Genomic DNA, 17,013 nt, shown 5'->3' with positions numbered 1-17,013 from the left:
GTGGCAAGGCAAACGTCTCTTCTCACCTTTGTGGTTCGGTGGTTTGTTGTAGGAACCATTGGAGGTACTGAACCTGAAGTGTGTACTTTACATTTTGATTTTGAGAAGGTATTCAGGAAAACGATAGTTTATTGCATTCAGTTGGCTGCCTAGCGATTAGTGCAGCCTGCCTTTGTGAATTCTTGCCATTGCTGCACGCTGAAGGCATGTCAGGAGTTGATTGTTTTATTGCAGTTGATCAGCAGGGCTCCTGCAATGTATGACAAATAGAAAATGCTTCTGTGATCTTAAAATAAAGATTGATTCTTCATGATGAGGCTCACGCTTAAATAATAGAAATGTGAGAAAATAAGCCTGACCCCAGATGTCACCGAAATAGATACGGCTATTACCTCAGATGGGTTTCTGCAGGTGTCACGAGTTGCAGGTCTTAGTCTTTTTAGGCATCTGACAAGTGTGTCTCAGTGAAAATTCAGCACTTAGTAAGCAACTTCTATTGGCAGGTTCACTGGCCTTCAAGCACTTGATGACATTTTGGGGAGTTAGTTGGTCCATTCTGGCTTCACAAAATACTGAAAATAATTGTCTGTTCTGCTGAAGCACTCAGCGTTTTTAACGTTTTGAAATACCCTCCTAAGTCACAATGTTAACGAAGGTCTGCCAGATGCATGGCGTGGTCTTCTTGCCCCACATGTGGCAGGTCCCCTCTCGTCGCGCCCTCGCCAGTGGAGCCCCGAGGCTGGGCTGTGTCTGCTCCGCGCACCCCGAGGAAGGTGGGCGCTTTGGTGTGTCCACCTGCAGGTCTGGGGCCCAGTGCAGCACGGGCAGTTAGCGGGGGATACTAGTCCTCCCTGGAGTGAGGGCCAGAGTGTAATTTGTTAAGAGGGCTTGGGTGAAAGCATAAATAAGGGGAGTACAACAGCATCAACTGCTTGTGAAGTGCAGCAGACCTCAGAGAGAGACACCATTAACCTTGTATTCACAGTGGGACTATCTATTATTTATAAAATAAAACTAAGTTTAGACGTTTAAATGGAAGCAGGTTGGATCGTCAGATGCTGTCTTTCATTTTATTTGACTGTTTCTTTTAACACTCTCAGATTTAAGCTTACTGATTTCAATGGAAGTGTTGGGAAGAGTACAGTATCCTTGGTGAAGCAGGACATTTCCTGCTGCGAAAGCTCACTGCTGTTTCCACGACCTGCTGGTGATGGCAGTAAAACAAGTTTTACCTGCAAATAGTTTTATTGCATTCAGGTACAAGAATTTAAGCACTAGGGAAGTTTTGTTAGTGTCACAAAATCAAACACATCCTGTCATAAAAGTACAATTGTAGCATAATGCATCTATGTTAAATTTTTAAAATATGTCTTGGCTCTACTAAGAGGTATTGTCATTTGCTTAGTCAAATAACAGAGCTGGGGATATGGAAAGCAGTCTAGTGTTGCAAAAAGACTTTATCAGAATAATTTAACTCTGAGGAATATTTTTGTTTTTATTTCTTTCCTTGATATCCTAATGCAAATTTAAGGCATCAGAATACTGTTGACACCAGGGGGCACTAAAATCAGGGTTCTCTGGAGGGAGATGATGACTGTCCCACCTTTTGGTATTGGTAACATTGTACTTGCCAGAGCAAAGGCACAGCAGCCTTCCAGGAGCACTGCCTTTATGTGTATAATGTGGATTCTACTCACGTTGTGTTAAACTTGGGTTTGTTTCCTTCCATTTGGCACTTGTATGTACCTTTTAATAACCTTTTTATTATTAGAACTTCTGGTGCTGTCAAAAGATCCTGCTTAACTTCTAGAGCTCATCCTTTTCTTGTTTCAGAAGCTTTGTTCATCTTAGGGAGTTTTTCTTGACTGCAAGTACAGGTTGTTGTGAAAGGTTGTTCTGGATGAAGCAGAGAGGGAAGATGCTAAGTGTTTGGGGCATTTTACTTTTTAATTACTCAAAAGAGATGAAGGACAGTTTTCAGGCTTCTTGGAGTTGTTGGTCACTCCAAGGTGTATGAAGAATATTGCAAAAGAAAGTTGCTTATTGCAAGAACTGGTCAGATTCAGTTGTTCATGGTTATTCATGGTTATTCTTGAAGGCTAAGCCTTCTATTAGGTAAAGTAGAAGTTACTTTGCTAAATTTACTTATTTGATCTAAAAGCATATATGGTTTTCTACAATCAAAAGATTTGTCATTTTCTGTATAAGCTGTGTGCATTTATCATTCATATATACACACAATATGCATATGCAGTATATGTATTGCACTGAAACTATATCAGCATATTTATGTTAGTATTATACAGTATTATTTGTAGAAAATTCACTATTCTCTTTTTGCAGGAATGAGTAAGTGTATAATACAAAAGGACTTTTTATGGGTACTGAGTGACTATCATTTATTTCAGGAAAACATTGAGAAGACTTTCAATAAGTCAACTAAAAGACTTCAGTGAGCTTGAAAAAACTATATTACAAAAGGTGATAGAAACTTGCTGTGACTTTTCCAAACTCTTTTTTGGAATTTACACTGTGTTTTACCAAGTTTTACGATACTAATGCCAACCTATAAACCAAAATCCATTTGTCCAGGTGGGGGCAATGTTGCATTAAAAAGCAGGAACTGACCAATCTTTCTGCATCAGATGATAGACGTCCTCTCTTTTCCACCCGAAGTACTTCATTGTCTGCTATTAAAACAATTTATCCTACGGAACAAAATATTGTATTTATTACTTCTTGAAAGCACTGCTTTTAAGATCCCAGGATATTAATGTGTCAGATGTAAATGCTCAACTATTTTATGTGGGTGAGGCTAGTATTTTCATTTGGCCTCGTGCATTTTTTTATGCGTTTTGAAGTTCAGTGCTGTAATAATATGCAAAAATTATGGTTAGCTTTAACCTTTCAGTCTGCAGTTTTGCAACAACTTGTTGTTAGTTATAGTTTTGTTTCTAATAATAATATGAAGTGCATTGCTACTACTTACTGGTTGATTGCAAAATCAACTAGCTACCCATTTCTGAAATAACTCCTTTGGCTTGATTCCTCTGGTTTGATTAATATTTACTATTTTCATCAAGTGTAGATATTTTTCCTTTTGTTGTACCTATAGACTATATTAATTTTATGCTAATCTAGAAAAATCGAATTTGATTAAAAATAGAAAAATATATGTGCTAGAATTAACAATAATTTTGCTCTAATTGAATATGTGTTCTGTTAATACTGGTTAATTCAGGCTATGAAGTTGCCTACTGTCAGAAATCTATAAGCCTTTTAACCAAAGCAGAGGTCGCTAAGTATTAATAGCGTGTTTGCTGTAACAAATTTCAGCTTTCCTTTAAGTGCTGTGTTATGGTCTGCCTCTTTATTTTATGCTCTCTATAGTGTATGTGAAATGTCTTTTTAATTGTCACCTGTAAATGAGTTTTATCTGTCATTGTTTTAGCTTTAGCATTCCCAGCGTAGTCTGAAAAAACCTGAGAGCGTGAAGTTGCTTTGGCTGCTGTTGGACTGATTTGACTGGGGTGTTCATGTGTTTAATGAAAACAAGCAGGGTAAAACCTAGTATTTTTTTAATAGCTGCTGATTTCGTATTGATCGTTTATAAATGCCATTTAGTGTAATCCACTTTTTATGGTGGTCTTTGTTAATGCAGATACACACGAAGTATGATAGTCGTACTCTTGATGGATGTTGCTTATCTTGGATGGATTTCAACAGCAGAATCTTTCTCCTTGCTCTTGGTGTGGGGAACTCAATTGTATAGGTCAAAATACAATTTTAGAGGGAGTTTGCCTGGCTTTTGAACCACTGTATGGCTCAGATAGTCTCTAATTTAGGTCTTTAAGGCAAGAATATTTCTGGTTTCAGTTGTGCGTTGCAGTACTATACTTTGGAATGGAGGTGCTGCCATGAAGAGTAGGTATTTCTTCCAAATAGGAAAAAAATGTTCTTGCTGGCAAAATAGCATGCTTGGCTAGGCAGTGGTCAGCCTCCTTTTCTGAAATGCTGGTTGCTGCCTTCATTACTCTGCACTGGCTTGACCATTTGGACCCGTCCATGGCAAGGCTAGCAACTGTCTTGTCTGTTTTTTTTGCATTCAGTTGTCATCTTCTGTAGAGTACTCTGAAACTCCTGTCTGATGGATTCCTTTTGAGAACTGATAATTTAGAGGTTACTGGAACAACCCCGAGAACAACTATAGGATGTCTAAAAAACTAAACAAACCTGTACCACTGGACACGGGCCCAGTTTTCATCATGGAAAAAAATTGGAAGCATTAGCCTTTTACTTACATGGACACATGTATATGTGCGTGAGCACGCACATACACACGTAAGAAAACTCGACAATATTTACAGTAAAAATCAATAAGTAAGGTCTGACATTTCACCTACTCCTGTGATCTCCCGTGGTTGTTTGTCCAGGCTGAGGAACACAGGTTAGAGTGTTCAAAAACAGCTGCTGAAAGCTAAAGCTCTTAAATACAAATATTAGCACCTAAGAATGGTGGCCTGCATTAGAAGTATCAAACTTTTACAATTCACTTTCAGTAGGTACCTTCCGCTTCTCAGTAGACACATAGAAATGGACTGTTTTAGTTAACTTCAAAATTTTAGTAACTTGAAAATGTAGCTGTGTTGTTACCGTGTGCTCCTATCTCACATCATGCCCTTCGCTTCCCTGCAGCTCTGACATCTTTGCTCCTTTGTTTGAGCAAGTCAGATGGAGCCAGGAGTGCCCCAGATACTGCCTTTCCAATGGGGAGCCTCCAAACAGGTGGAAACTGGCCAGAACTTGGGGTTTGCCACCATCTCTGTTAGGTTGACTTTTCAGCAAAGAATTGTCTCTGCTAAAGAGAGTGCTGTTGCTTATTAAATATGCCAATTAAAAATGGATAATAATTAGGATAATAAAGCCAGGAAAAAAAATCACCTGTTCAGCAAAAAGACAAGTCAAACAGGTAACCCTTTTGTCAGAACTTCACCTGGGACTTTTCCTGATCTCTGGCATGTTGCCTGCATGGGTCTAGCAGAGGTGTTAAGTTGGCAGTACTGACGCTTTACTTTCTGCATCTTGTGAAGCCTCCATTGCTGCCGCCTCCTTCTCCTAACCCAGCACTACAACTTGGTGTTCCCAATTCTTTTTTTGTATGCAGCACTTCTGTGTTAGAGACATCCCTCCGCTTAGCAGAAACACTGGGAGATGGCACTCGAGTGAATTTAGCAGTGAACAAGCCAATCAAAAGTTTTTTTGGCTCTTTGCTCTGGCAAACAACATTTTTAATAAGGCATTAGTGCGAGCTGCACGGGATGGAAGAGGGGTTATACTTAATCACGGAAATTGGTTTATTTAGAGCAGAAGCTTAAGGCTGTTGTCTTAGATTTCTTCAAGAGATAAGTACTGTAAGTAAGAGACGACTCCTCAACTTGTGTGTGAAAATAGCACATAAAATCTTACTAGAATACGTGGGTGTTTACTGAACCAGCTCTTACGTGCAGCTTGTTTGGTGAATTCAGTGAGATTGAGATTTCATATCCTGTGAGAGAAATGGATCTGAAGTTCTTCTGCTTGGCTCAAATCACTGTGAGAGAGGACGCTCCCACACGCTGTTGTTGGTTGAGGAAACCATTTTTTCTCGGCCGTGGGGCTGGAGCAGCAGAGCAGAGGCACCGCTTCCCTATGTCAGCGGGGCAGAGCCGGGCACACCCACCCACTGCTGCTCATCTCTGCAGCACACTGCTGCCCTGCTGCTGGGAGCCAGTGTCTGTGTCTGTTACAGTGGGAGGAAACCAGCTCAAACTCTTGTGTATTCTTGCTACAGCCACTGAAGTCGCTGTTGTTGGCATTGTAGAGGTACAGGCATGCAATCTTCTTTCCTTCAAAATCCAATGTAGACAGATTTTTTTTTCCACACCCTCCTCCTATCTGAGCAAAGCTTAGTGGCATATCTTGTCATCTTCTGTGAGAGAGGGTTGAGACAAGCCTCCTATTATCTATAATAGTCTGGGAAAGCCTTAAGTGAGACAGAGCTACAAGAGAAGCAAACATGGGAAAGTCATGGAGAAGGCAGACAAGATGAAAAGACACAGTTGAGGACAAAAAAAAATATGGGGCCACATGGTTATGTAAATCGCAGCTAGATGAAGTGTAGCCGTTTTGTGTCTCCGTAATTGCATTACCTGTGTGGGCTACAGGGTCTTCCTTTGAACACGAGGCTTAAACAAAAACTTGATGTTTTCTTGTGAATACCCAGAACCCCATTTCCTACACAAAAAATATTCTCTAGCATTTTTCTAAGGTTACCCTTGACTCCAGGAGTGCTGACAACAAAAAGTTGGGCTTAAATCAGCGAGCCAAGCCTGGCTTCAAGACAGAGCCAGTACAAGCTCTCTCTGTACCATGTCAGATGGAAGCTGGTCACAGCAGGGCAACTCTTAAAAAAACCCTTTCCTGAGCACGGTAGGACTTTACACTGTACTGTTCCAGTCCTCTATTGGGATTTGTCACGTTATCTTACTCGGTATTGCTTTTTTAATTGATAACTCTTGGCTAGTCAGGATGCAAGTGGATGAAGAAGTGTGTTACTTAACTCTCCATTTTCTTGCTTGTGATATCATTTACTATAATTCATTCATGTGGTCTGCTATTAAACCACCCTATTTCCAAATCACTTGTCATGTTTCCAAAGATGCATCTCATAGAAATGCTGATACCTAGTTCCCTTAAGCTTGAAATTGCCTTAGAAGTGTTTAACCAAACAAATGGTTGGGTTTTGTTAGTGCGTGAATACTTAGAGATTTAATTGCTGCTCGGAGCAGAGTATGGTGAGATGACACAGAATAAAATCTCCAGCTGGGGATGACTTGCTCTTATTACAATAAGAGGAGGAAAAGGTTGAGTGTACCTTTATTCCTGCTGTACTAGGACTGGGCTGGCACCAGTTCATCTGTGTGGCTGCTTATAGGTATGTTGGTCAATAATGGCTCAAACCCCTAAAACCTCAGTAAACGTCGCTGAGTAAAGTACATCAGTATTCATACCTGTTTACCTTTAACCTGAGGTACGAGGAGGGCATGGTAAGATACGGCAACATCGGTTTTGTAATTGCTAGTCTTGCAAACCCACTCAGGGGAAGGGAAGGGCTTGTCCTGAGAACAGAAGCTGGGAAGGACATGGGTTTCAGGTGGGTGACACTTAGTACAGCCTTGTGCTGCAGTGCGTTTCACCACAGTCATTGCTCTGCGGTATTAACAACTGCAGAATAGTTGTTTTTATGACTGTCATGAGGAGATCCAGTTCTGAGTGTACAGACCAAGCAGATCTGTAGAGCAGGAATGTGATCGTTTTACATGTTAGCTCGTGGGAGTAGCTGTAGGCTTCCTGAGAAATGCCTGCGAGAGCTTGTCTTTGGGTTGGGTTGGTGGTTGGATCATAACAATTCGTACACGTGGCTTGGATATCCCAAATAAAGTATTGCTTCCCATTGTGATATTGGCCATAATTTGCTTCATTGCCTGGCAGTTTCAAACAATTTGACAATAAAAGTGTCAGCAAGCCTATAAAAGTAAAACACATGCTTAGAGGAAGACGATGCTTTATTTTTTAAAAAAAAGGTATACAGGGACTTTATGAGGAAAAGAAGCGTGGCTGTTTATAGTGCACAGTTTTCAAAATCTAAAGTGTTAGGCAAAGTGTTTTGTGATGCTTCCTAGTCAGAGGTTAAGCAAGCTAAAATAGATATCAAAATGTGTATTATTTTTCTGGGCTTGAAAGCCAAAAATGTAACCATAAATTTGCATTTTGTGGTGCCAATATTCTGTGAAAGTAACATGGCCATGTCTTAGTCATCCATGTTGTTTCAAAGGGACGGGAAAAGAGCTTTTGTGCATCGTGTTGTGTACTGTTGCAGTTACAGCACTGACTAACAAGCCTGAATTCACTTTAAAATCAACAAGACTTGAAATGTTTTTTCCAAACTCATGTCCTGGGTTCCTGCATGGGGAGCAGACCCCCAGTTTGGTTGGACATGGAAGGGCCACTGCCAGCGGCACCGGGGACCTTCCGGGGAAGGGCTGAGAAGCTCCTGTAGGAGGGACACGTCCGGCCGGTCCTTTCGGCAAGGCTGTGGCACGTGTTTCTGCTTCTTTTTGACTTGGTGCTGTTTTATGTACAAAATGATTTTGAGTTGTGTTGTCAGACCTTTTCTCCATGAAAGGAATGAAAAGCTCATAGTCATTTGTGAAGGTGAATTCTAAAACCACATGCAGAAGGCAACTTTTTTTTTTGGTGCTGTGGCAACGTTGTGTTAATGATACATAAGCAAGTCATTCTGTCAGGAGAGCAACTGACAGGTTATCTGACTTTTCTCATAATTTGCGTTGTTCAGTTTTAGTTAATAATGTTTACGGTATTTTGCAATATGTTTGGGAGGAAAGATTATATATATACACAGAACTGCAGCCTCCCTTAGGAGAGCTATGCCCATGCTTCCAAGAAGGACTTTGGAATATTTTTGCCATGCATCTTTTACTTTGTGGTACAGCTTCTTATTAATCCTAGAAAACAAATTGAAACAGTGACATGGAACTTTTAGAGAGTGCTCAGGACTTCTGGCTGTTAAATCTGCTTTATACACCATGCGCTTTTCACCCTGAAATGAAGCCAGGTAGGTTTTTGTTGCTTTTGCTCCCAACAAAGTGATGCAAAGCAAGATTAGCTTCTTTGTTGGAAGGTTTTGAAAGAGACTGAGCTGTGCGATAAAAGACTTCATCAGCATCAAGCTAAATCAGTGAGAACTTTGACATACAACTGCACGCCTCTCTCTGATCAGCGGTGCTCCTCTGGCCACCTTCCCGTTGAAGACGCCTCGGAAGCCTGACAACCTCAGACACATCATCTCTACATTCATTGAAATCAGCAATTAACAATTGCATCCTTGCTGAAAAAGGAGTGGGGAAAGTGTTGTTCTGGAATGAAATTTTTCTTCATTCAACAGAAAACTGAATTCACAATTAAGTTTTGTAATAGACAACACATACAGTCTCCTACATGTGTAGCACAACTTATCTAAAAGGGAAATATAATAGAATTTGGAGATAATTTGTTATATTATTGCATATGTTACTCTACATTAAACAGTTCTTAAAAGGTAAGCCATAGATCAAGATGCCTATGAGGCCTATTTTCATTTGTGCATTTAATTTGTTCAGATTGCTGCTACATTTGATAACAGTCCAAATAACATTAAGTAGTTGTTTCTGTACATGACCCTTGTAAGACTGCATTATCAGACAGATAGTTTTGTACATGCAATAGAGAAGGTACTAAAATACGTCAATAATACTTCTTTTACTAGTAGTTTACTAGCAGTTGCCATCTAATTTCAGGGTAAAATAAATGTATATTTTTCTAAGGAACCAGGATTTAAGGAACCTGCTTTTAGAAACTCTTTCCAGTTAGTCAACAGGAGAAGGTAGTAGCTCACATGCATTTTATTCAGCTTAAATGTGCTTTACCACTTATTTTGCCTGGCAAGCAAAGATATGAAACTGGGATCTTCTCAGGCTCCCATTATTTCCTCAGGATAACTACAATATTTGGGCTATTTCCATGTCTTGGGCAACATTTTAACTAATGGATATGTTCCCAACTGAAGTTAAATGGAAGATAATTCCCTATAAGAGCCAAAATGTTTCCCAAACGTACAGTTTGGTTTGGATGCTCTTTCACTGAAGCTTACAGGCTGGATGGTGTGTTGTGCTCTGAGGTGGAATTTGAAAGATCATCTTCTGTCATGTCTCCTCTTGTCTGGAAGCCAAAAAACCTGAACAAACGGTGCTTCCTAGCTTGTGAGCCTTGTTTTGGTGTACCATCAGCTTTGTGATTTCGTTTTTCCATTACTCAGTGCTCCAGTAACTTGAAAAACTATTTAACAACCACTGAGTGATGAATGGGTTTGAGAAAATGCTGATAATTGTACGGTTAAACATGTAGCTAAAATTTCGCCTGTGGTAAGTTCAGAATAACTATTTTCCAGGTAAAATATAGAAAGCATAGCAACTTCCAGTGGACAGGGAGTTTGGAAGTTGTTGGTCACAGCTTTACTGTCACTGTGCTGAGTGGACACTTATCACTTGTAAATGCAGCAGAGTTAGGCCACAAAACTGCTGCAGATCCCACAAAGCACCATGAAACTTGATTTGTGATTTTGAAAGGGTTCAGTCTGAGATAGGTTGAAAGATTTATAACTAGTCTGAAATCTGTATCTTGTTGGCACATTAGAGAATGTAGCAGCTTCTTACATGATTCTTAGTTGCTGCAACTAGTTTTCTGTATCCTTAAATTTTCTGTGTGTATCATTAGTTATTTTTAGAAGCGAGTCTAACCATAAAATCAAAACTTAGGCAGTGTTGATGGGGTTTCTGATTTTGAGGTTTGGCTAGGCTGGTTTACAGTTGCTATGTTGGTGTCAAATTGTGGTTTTTTTACCCTGTGGGTCTGACATTTGCTCTCTCTTGTATATCTTTTTTCAATTAGCAACTTTCTGTTTTAACATACTGTATTTCGTATTTAAGTGAATGTATATAGTGATTGTATTAGCTCTGCGTGTACATACAGAACTTTGCAGTTCTCTCTGTAGCATTCTCCTAAAGGAGTTTGCTCCTGTAGCTTTAAGCCTTGTGCAGTTCCGCATCTGCAAACCGTGGGGTTTGTTCCTGAAGTTCCAGTCCTGCAAGTCTCTCTGCGGGTGAACCTTGCCCAGTTTGGGGAGACTGGCAATGACTTCAGCAGGGCTTGCACTCAGTGCAAAGATTTGTTCACGGAGGAAATTGTAGGGTGGATTTTAAAATTTCTTGGAGTGAATCTTCATGAGTATGTGTCCATGTATGCAATGCAGCAAGAGGAGTCCCAACCCTGCTGAAATATTATTTAGCTTTACCGTGATTGCCTTAATTTACTTGTTCTCCATGGCTTTCGGTGGCAGTTATGTTGGAAATGGTGAACATTTACAGCTGAGTGCTGTAGCACTTTTGATGGTGGCTTATACTTACCTTTACCTAGTCATGTATGCTAGTTAAGGACAGAGCTACGCTGCATGGTTTTCCTAATTACTGCTGTAATTAGGACTCCATGGCAGAGAGGGTGCCCCAGTGGAGTGTCCTTCCTTCTGCTTGTGTTGTCTGACTGACCCTGCTGTGAAGCGGAAGCAAGAGGAAGAAAACTTCAAGGTTTTCAAAGACAGTGAAGGAAAAATACATTTCTTATGATGATAAGAGTCTCATACAGTAGTTTGAGGTGGTTGGAAGAAGACTTAAATTAGCAGATTTCAACTCTAATTCATTAGCTGACAAATCAGGAGGTCACACAAATACTGTGTGTCAAGTCCAAAGCGTCTTGTAGGTAGAACGTGCCTTCTTGTAATCAATATATGATGAACAAGGGGGGTTATTTGCTCAAGTATTGTTTGATCCAAGTGGTTATTTGGTTATTTGCTGATTTTTTGAGCCTGCTGAAACCAGTGCAGTGCCTTATCAGGAAGGCTCAAGAAGCATAGTATTGCAAATGTCTAACCTGGTTCTCATATGGGTGTAGCGTCTCACTTGCTATTCTTGTAGATTGATTTCTGGCAGCTGAGCAATCAGTGGTGAATCATTGATTCATATATAGAATAAATATGCTTCTCAAGGGGCAAACCAGGTATTTTGTCCCCATAAAAGAAAGCACTTATTTTTTTTTTCCTGGCTCTGATGCAGAAAACTGTACTAAATGTTCCTTTCTGGTTGGATCTTCCCATAATCCTTGTTTCTTTAATCCCTGTTAGGCAAGTTTGTCTTAAAGGAAAGTTTATATTGTGAGCAGTGGCTGTCAGCCTTTATTTGGGGACATTTTATTTAAACCATCAGATGCGTTTTGACACAAAAGGCCATAATTTAATAAACATTTCTCTGTTAAGTTTTGAGGTTAGACCCTTTATGTTGTGCTAGCGTTTCTCAGGAAATAAAAAAAGACATGTTTTTTCTTCTGAGAAGAGGTCCTAGAAACCTGGAAACTGAAGAGCTTGAAGTGGATTCCTCACGTACTTTTTATCTTCCTTCATGCGTTCTCTCAGTGTTTCCATCCAGGACCAGCGCAGCCCATAAGTGTGTCCATTTAAGCCATATGTAATGTAGATACCCTTCTGCTAGGAGATTCCAAGGGACTGTTGTCTCATTTTACTTAGGAACAGTAAGTACATTCAAGTGGTGATTATATGGCCAACTACCAACATGCATATGACTTTTAAGTGCAGAACAAGAGAAATGTCTTCTGTTCTGCTATTTCTTTGGAACTAAATTTCATTTCTTCCCCCTCTGTTTCCTTTTTAGCCTGTTTGATATGGGAGGAGAGTATTACTGCTATGGCTCTGATATCACCTGCACCTTCCCTGCAAACGGAAAGTTCACTCCTGACCAGAGGGCTATCTATGAAGCGGTGCTGAAGTCATCGCGGGCTGTAATGAAAGCAGTCAAGCCAGGTAAAAGATCGGTACATGTCAGCAGGAATTGACGAGCTTGATGGCAGCATTCAGGCTGTCAAGGCAATTATGTTTGTATTTTAGAAAGTACTGGAAAGGAGCAAGATGACAAAATTAATTTCCATGTTTAAACAGCTCCTTATGGAGGATAGAGGTAGGACACAACATTTTCCATGCAACACTTTTAAAGAAATAACAGATACATAATTATCAATAAGATTAACAAGGTGTTTTAATCTTCCACTTTTTTTAATTCCTTTAATCTAGTGGTGACAGTTGTTACTCTGGTGTGTGTGTACACTGGCAGCTGTCTTTTCAGGAAGCTTATGCCAAAGCCTCAAGTCAGAGTTTGAGTGAACATGTGTGACGTGCTTCGGTTTGTTTCAACCACTTCCTGTATTTTACGTGTAAGCTCAATAGAAATATTCTGTTGAAAAAGAGGATGGAGTATGCATCTTTGGGAAGGATACTCAATTAGCCTTAAAAAGCTTTAGAAAGCACTGGCTATTGGGTACTTCACTGTATGCCTTTAAATTGCAGGCAAGCTAATTCATCCAGTATACCTTTTCATAGTTGAAACAACTGCCCAGCTTGATGAAAATCTTATTTTTCTCCAATTCTGCTTTCAAGGCAGCAAATAAATGCTTTTAGAGCTAACTGCTGCTGTGATTTTGAGTGTTTCGCTGGTGAAGGTACTTGAGCATTTCTCAGTATTTCTAATAGAACGGCTTTGAGAAAAATGTACTTAATGCACAAAGCACGCTTATCCTTTAAATTTACCATATTAGGTTTCAATCATCGAGTCTTGAGTGCATGAGCTTTCTGGATTGCTAGTCAGAACATATGTAATTTTCCTGTTATACAAGCTGGCAGCAGCACTGTTCATTTGAGCAGCTTGGAAGGGGAGCAGTAACACTTGAAGCTTATCTGCAAAATAAGACTAGATATTTTGCCATTTTAATAACAATGTGCATTCTCCATCATCTGCTGTTTCTCCTCTGAAGAATCTTGTTCCTGTTCCTCTTCATAGTTTGCTTTCATTTCAGTGCCACCTTTAATTTCATGTAACGTTTTTGACAGTATTCCATGCTAGTAAGTTGCTGACTGTCTTCAGAACTTGAGAGCTAATATGGTGCCGTACTCGGGACAGTGTAGAGAATTCTCAGTTTTAACACTTTATTTACAGTGTCAGAAAATAAGTTACTAAGTTAAGTATTTCTGAAAAGTAGTTGCAAGGATCCTTTATTAGCTTGGGAGTATGAGATTCGTAGACAGAGAAATCATTCTTAATGTCTGGCAGAAGATGGGACTGAACTTTCTGTTCTCACTGTGCTTGAGTTGACTTGCCTGTTTGTAAGTATAGTGCAAATGCGTTTATGCTGTTTATGAAACTAGTAATCATAAATTTTCTGGCTACAGAAAGCAGGTTAAACACATGTTCTGTGGACTGGTTCATTGATTTGGTTCGTTTGGTACCTCTGTGTAGTGAAATGCAACCTGGACCTTTCGTACTCTGTTGAACTACAGATCTGCGTAGAGTCCTGCAATGTGCAAAAATTTTCAACATCTGGAAAAGTCTGCTTTTTAGGTCGGTATGGCTTGTACCCTAGTTCTTTCACAGATTTTAACCCATCTGTCCACTGATGCAAAAAATCTTACAGTATTATTATATTTTCCTCTGATGAGGTCTCAAAAATGCACCAAAGGCCAAAGACTCTACTACTGAAATTGATAAGAAATGCTTAAAATAGGTAGTTGGCAAAAAAAAGTATGAATGTCTGAAATGAATTTACATGGTTCTAGAGACAGTTCAAACTGAAATTGAGTTGGATTAGAGAGAGATCCTCTTTTATATACAACTTTAAATAATTTTTTAAATCAGATATTATTCAAATAGTTACTTAGTTATTTTGTTTCCAGTCACTCCCCTTTTCTTACTAAAGGGGACATAGGAGATAAGGCATTTCTGCAAAAGGCTTTCATAAATCCTTTTAATGAAATGTATCTGCTTTGTACCTTCCACCAGATTCCTTTAACATGTTTGGGCTATCTGTTTTAATTGAACACTGAGACAGATAGAAAAACTGCCATGTCATGTACTGTTGGACTGCTTGTTGAAAGTGGCATTGGATCTCCTGGAAGGCTAATATTCTGCTGTAGAAAAAGAAGAAAGAGAACCACTGACCTTCATAGCATGGTTAGTGTCACATACTTCTCAGGCTGCTGAGAAACCCCAGAGCCCCTCAAAGGGGTGGATGCAAACTGAATGTATTGTTACTGCTGCCCAGAGAAAGTAGTTTTTGTGGGAGAGGCTGCAGCCTTCTTCATCTCATTCAACAAACCTAATTTGTTAGCTCATTGACTAAAGCACCAGGATCCACTCCTGGGGGAGCGGGGTACTGTCACAGAGGGGAGCAGGAAGGGATGATGTGAATTCAGCTTCTCAAGTGTCTCTTCTCCCTGTCTGACAGAAAGTTAATACTTTAGGTCTCTGAAAAAGGAGGCAGAAAAGTTTGCGGGTTTAGAGGCACTGAATGTAAAACCCAGCCCCGTCATGTTTTAGTCAGATTTTCTGAATTATGGAGCCCTTGTTCATTTTGCTATTATTTTTGTTTGTCTTCATTTCCCAGGGTTCCTAAGATCAAAGACAGTCAAGTGACTTAGCTGACATGGCAGTAACCATTCGTGGGGCAGGCTGCACGGAAAGAGTCTACGCAGCAGAGTCAGTAACTGTAGAAAACGGTATTTCTCTCCAGCTGCAGAATTGGGGCCTTAATTATGCCTTGTGGCAAAGGGTCACAGGGGACATCTAGTTGTTGTCTTCAGAAGGTTAATGATTCCCGGAGTCCTTCTCATTGCAAGATAGGGAGTGAGTACTTTAGGGAGAGTTGCTAACCAAATACTGGGTTACATAACTGTGTTTCTGAAAGGACACACATTTGCTAGCAACCTTAAACATTTTATATAGATGTGTGTAGTTCAGAGATTTGCATTTCTTTTTTTCTGTTTTGCTCTCATATGAACCTAATTGACTCTCGAGTGAAATTACTTTCTGAGAGATAATAGACCTCCTAATACATTTTGTTTATACTTCTATCTACAAACAGTTGTCATAATTTTAAAAATACTCCGAAACATTGTGTTTTGTTATAGAAAAACATTCATCTGACTGCATCCCGTGCATGGTCCGAACATGCAGACAGCTCAAATCACATACATGGGTCTCCCTACCTTCCAACTGAAACAATAGAATTCCTTCTGTGAGCCAAATAATATATTCTGAAAGTTAAGAAACATTCTCTGTGGGATTATAGCCCAAGTTCAGTGCAGTTGTCACAACTCCTGCCACAAACCAAATCTGTTTAAAATAAAAGGGGAGAAAGACTTATTCAGTCTTGCATAAGCAGCAGTTTTGAAACTACTGAGCGTGGATCTCGTATGAAGACAGCGGTGCTTGTCGCTGAAGTGAAAGACTCAAAAAGGCGTGCTTGTGTGGCAGTGGGATAATTGTCTCTTTCCTACAAAGTCAGGCTCGTGATCCAAAATGTCAGAGAGGCATGTTGCATTTCTACTTAGGGGATATTCTTAATGCGTCAAGTCCATCTGGGTTAAATTTACTCTTCCACAGAACTAAAATACAGGGGCGGATGTGCAGAATATTGATGCTTCCATTCACTTTGGTGGCTGAGGCATCATCTGCTTCTTACTAAGAACCGTGATTTGAGAAACAATTTGTCTTTACATAGATATTCTACATAAAAAGAATTGTTAAAAAAGAGTGAAATTGTAAAGCCACGTATCCCAGACTTAAGAGTATTCCAGAAGTTTGTCTCACTTCTGCATTGTTTTTTAATCTCATCAGATTTACCTAATTGGTTGAGGCACATTAGGTGCACTCCTGGAGCACATCTTCCAGTTTACTTTCATCTGAAATGAATTCAGCTCATGGGCTTCAAAACTCCACTATGTAAACCAAATCACAGTAAGTGGGGACAACCAAGAGGTTTCACCTCCAAGGATGATTGGAATTAAAATTGTCTTCTAGATCCATCCATTGTTTCTCCCTCTGTTATCTTTATGCAATGCACATAACAGAAAGAGCTGAGCTAATCAGCAGCTATTCAGTAATTTATCTTAACCTTTTGTTCCATGCATGGCCCAGAGCTGTTTATTGCCTACTGTTCCAAACCTTCCAGAATTATTAACGTCCTCACCAGTTTTTCTCAGAGTGCTCATCATCATAGTACGCAGGTGCTTGGCAGGCGGTAAGTTCGCTTGCACTTCGTCTTAGTGATGTGAAAGTGCGCAGCAGTTCCCCTTCTGCAGGCTGTGGCAGACAGGCTGCAGAAGCTAGTGTAAAAGCTATTGACTCATTTGGGATTCCAAGACTGAAATTCATCGGACTCGAGATTTTTTTAAGGGAGCTGAACACTGCTCTTGCTCAGCTGTTTTGACCTCTGTTACGGCTGTGAGTGCCCAGCCTTTCTGCA

General features: G+C 39.9%; 1 protein-coding gene across 2 annotated transcripts in view; it reads left to right on the top strand.

Moving 5' to 3' along the window:
- The window catches only part of PEPD (peptidase D), a 141,008-nt gene that overhangs the window by 90,435 nt on the left and 33,560 nt on the right, over nt 1–17,013 (top strand). For both annotated transcript variants that reach the window (XM_068411668.1, XM_068411670.1), the window contains exon 12: nt 12,375–12,523. In XM_068411668.1, coding sequence (XP_068267769.1) covers nt 12,375–12,523 — 149 coding nt within the window. The remainder of the gene's footprint in view (nt 1–12,374; nt 12,524–17,013) is intronic.

The sequence above is a fragment of the Nyctibius grandis genome, chromosome 12 (assembly GCF_013368605.1).
Source record: "Nyctibius grandis isolate bNycGra1 chromosome 12, bNycGra1.pri, whole genome shotgun sequence".
In the NCBI taxonomy this organism is placed as follows: Eukaryota; Metazoa; Chordata; class Aves; order Nyctibiiformes; family Nyctibiidae; genus Nyctibius; species Nyctibius grandis.
Note: the sequence above shows the minus strand (reverse complement) of the source record. Positions and strands in the feature narration are given on the sequence as shown.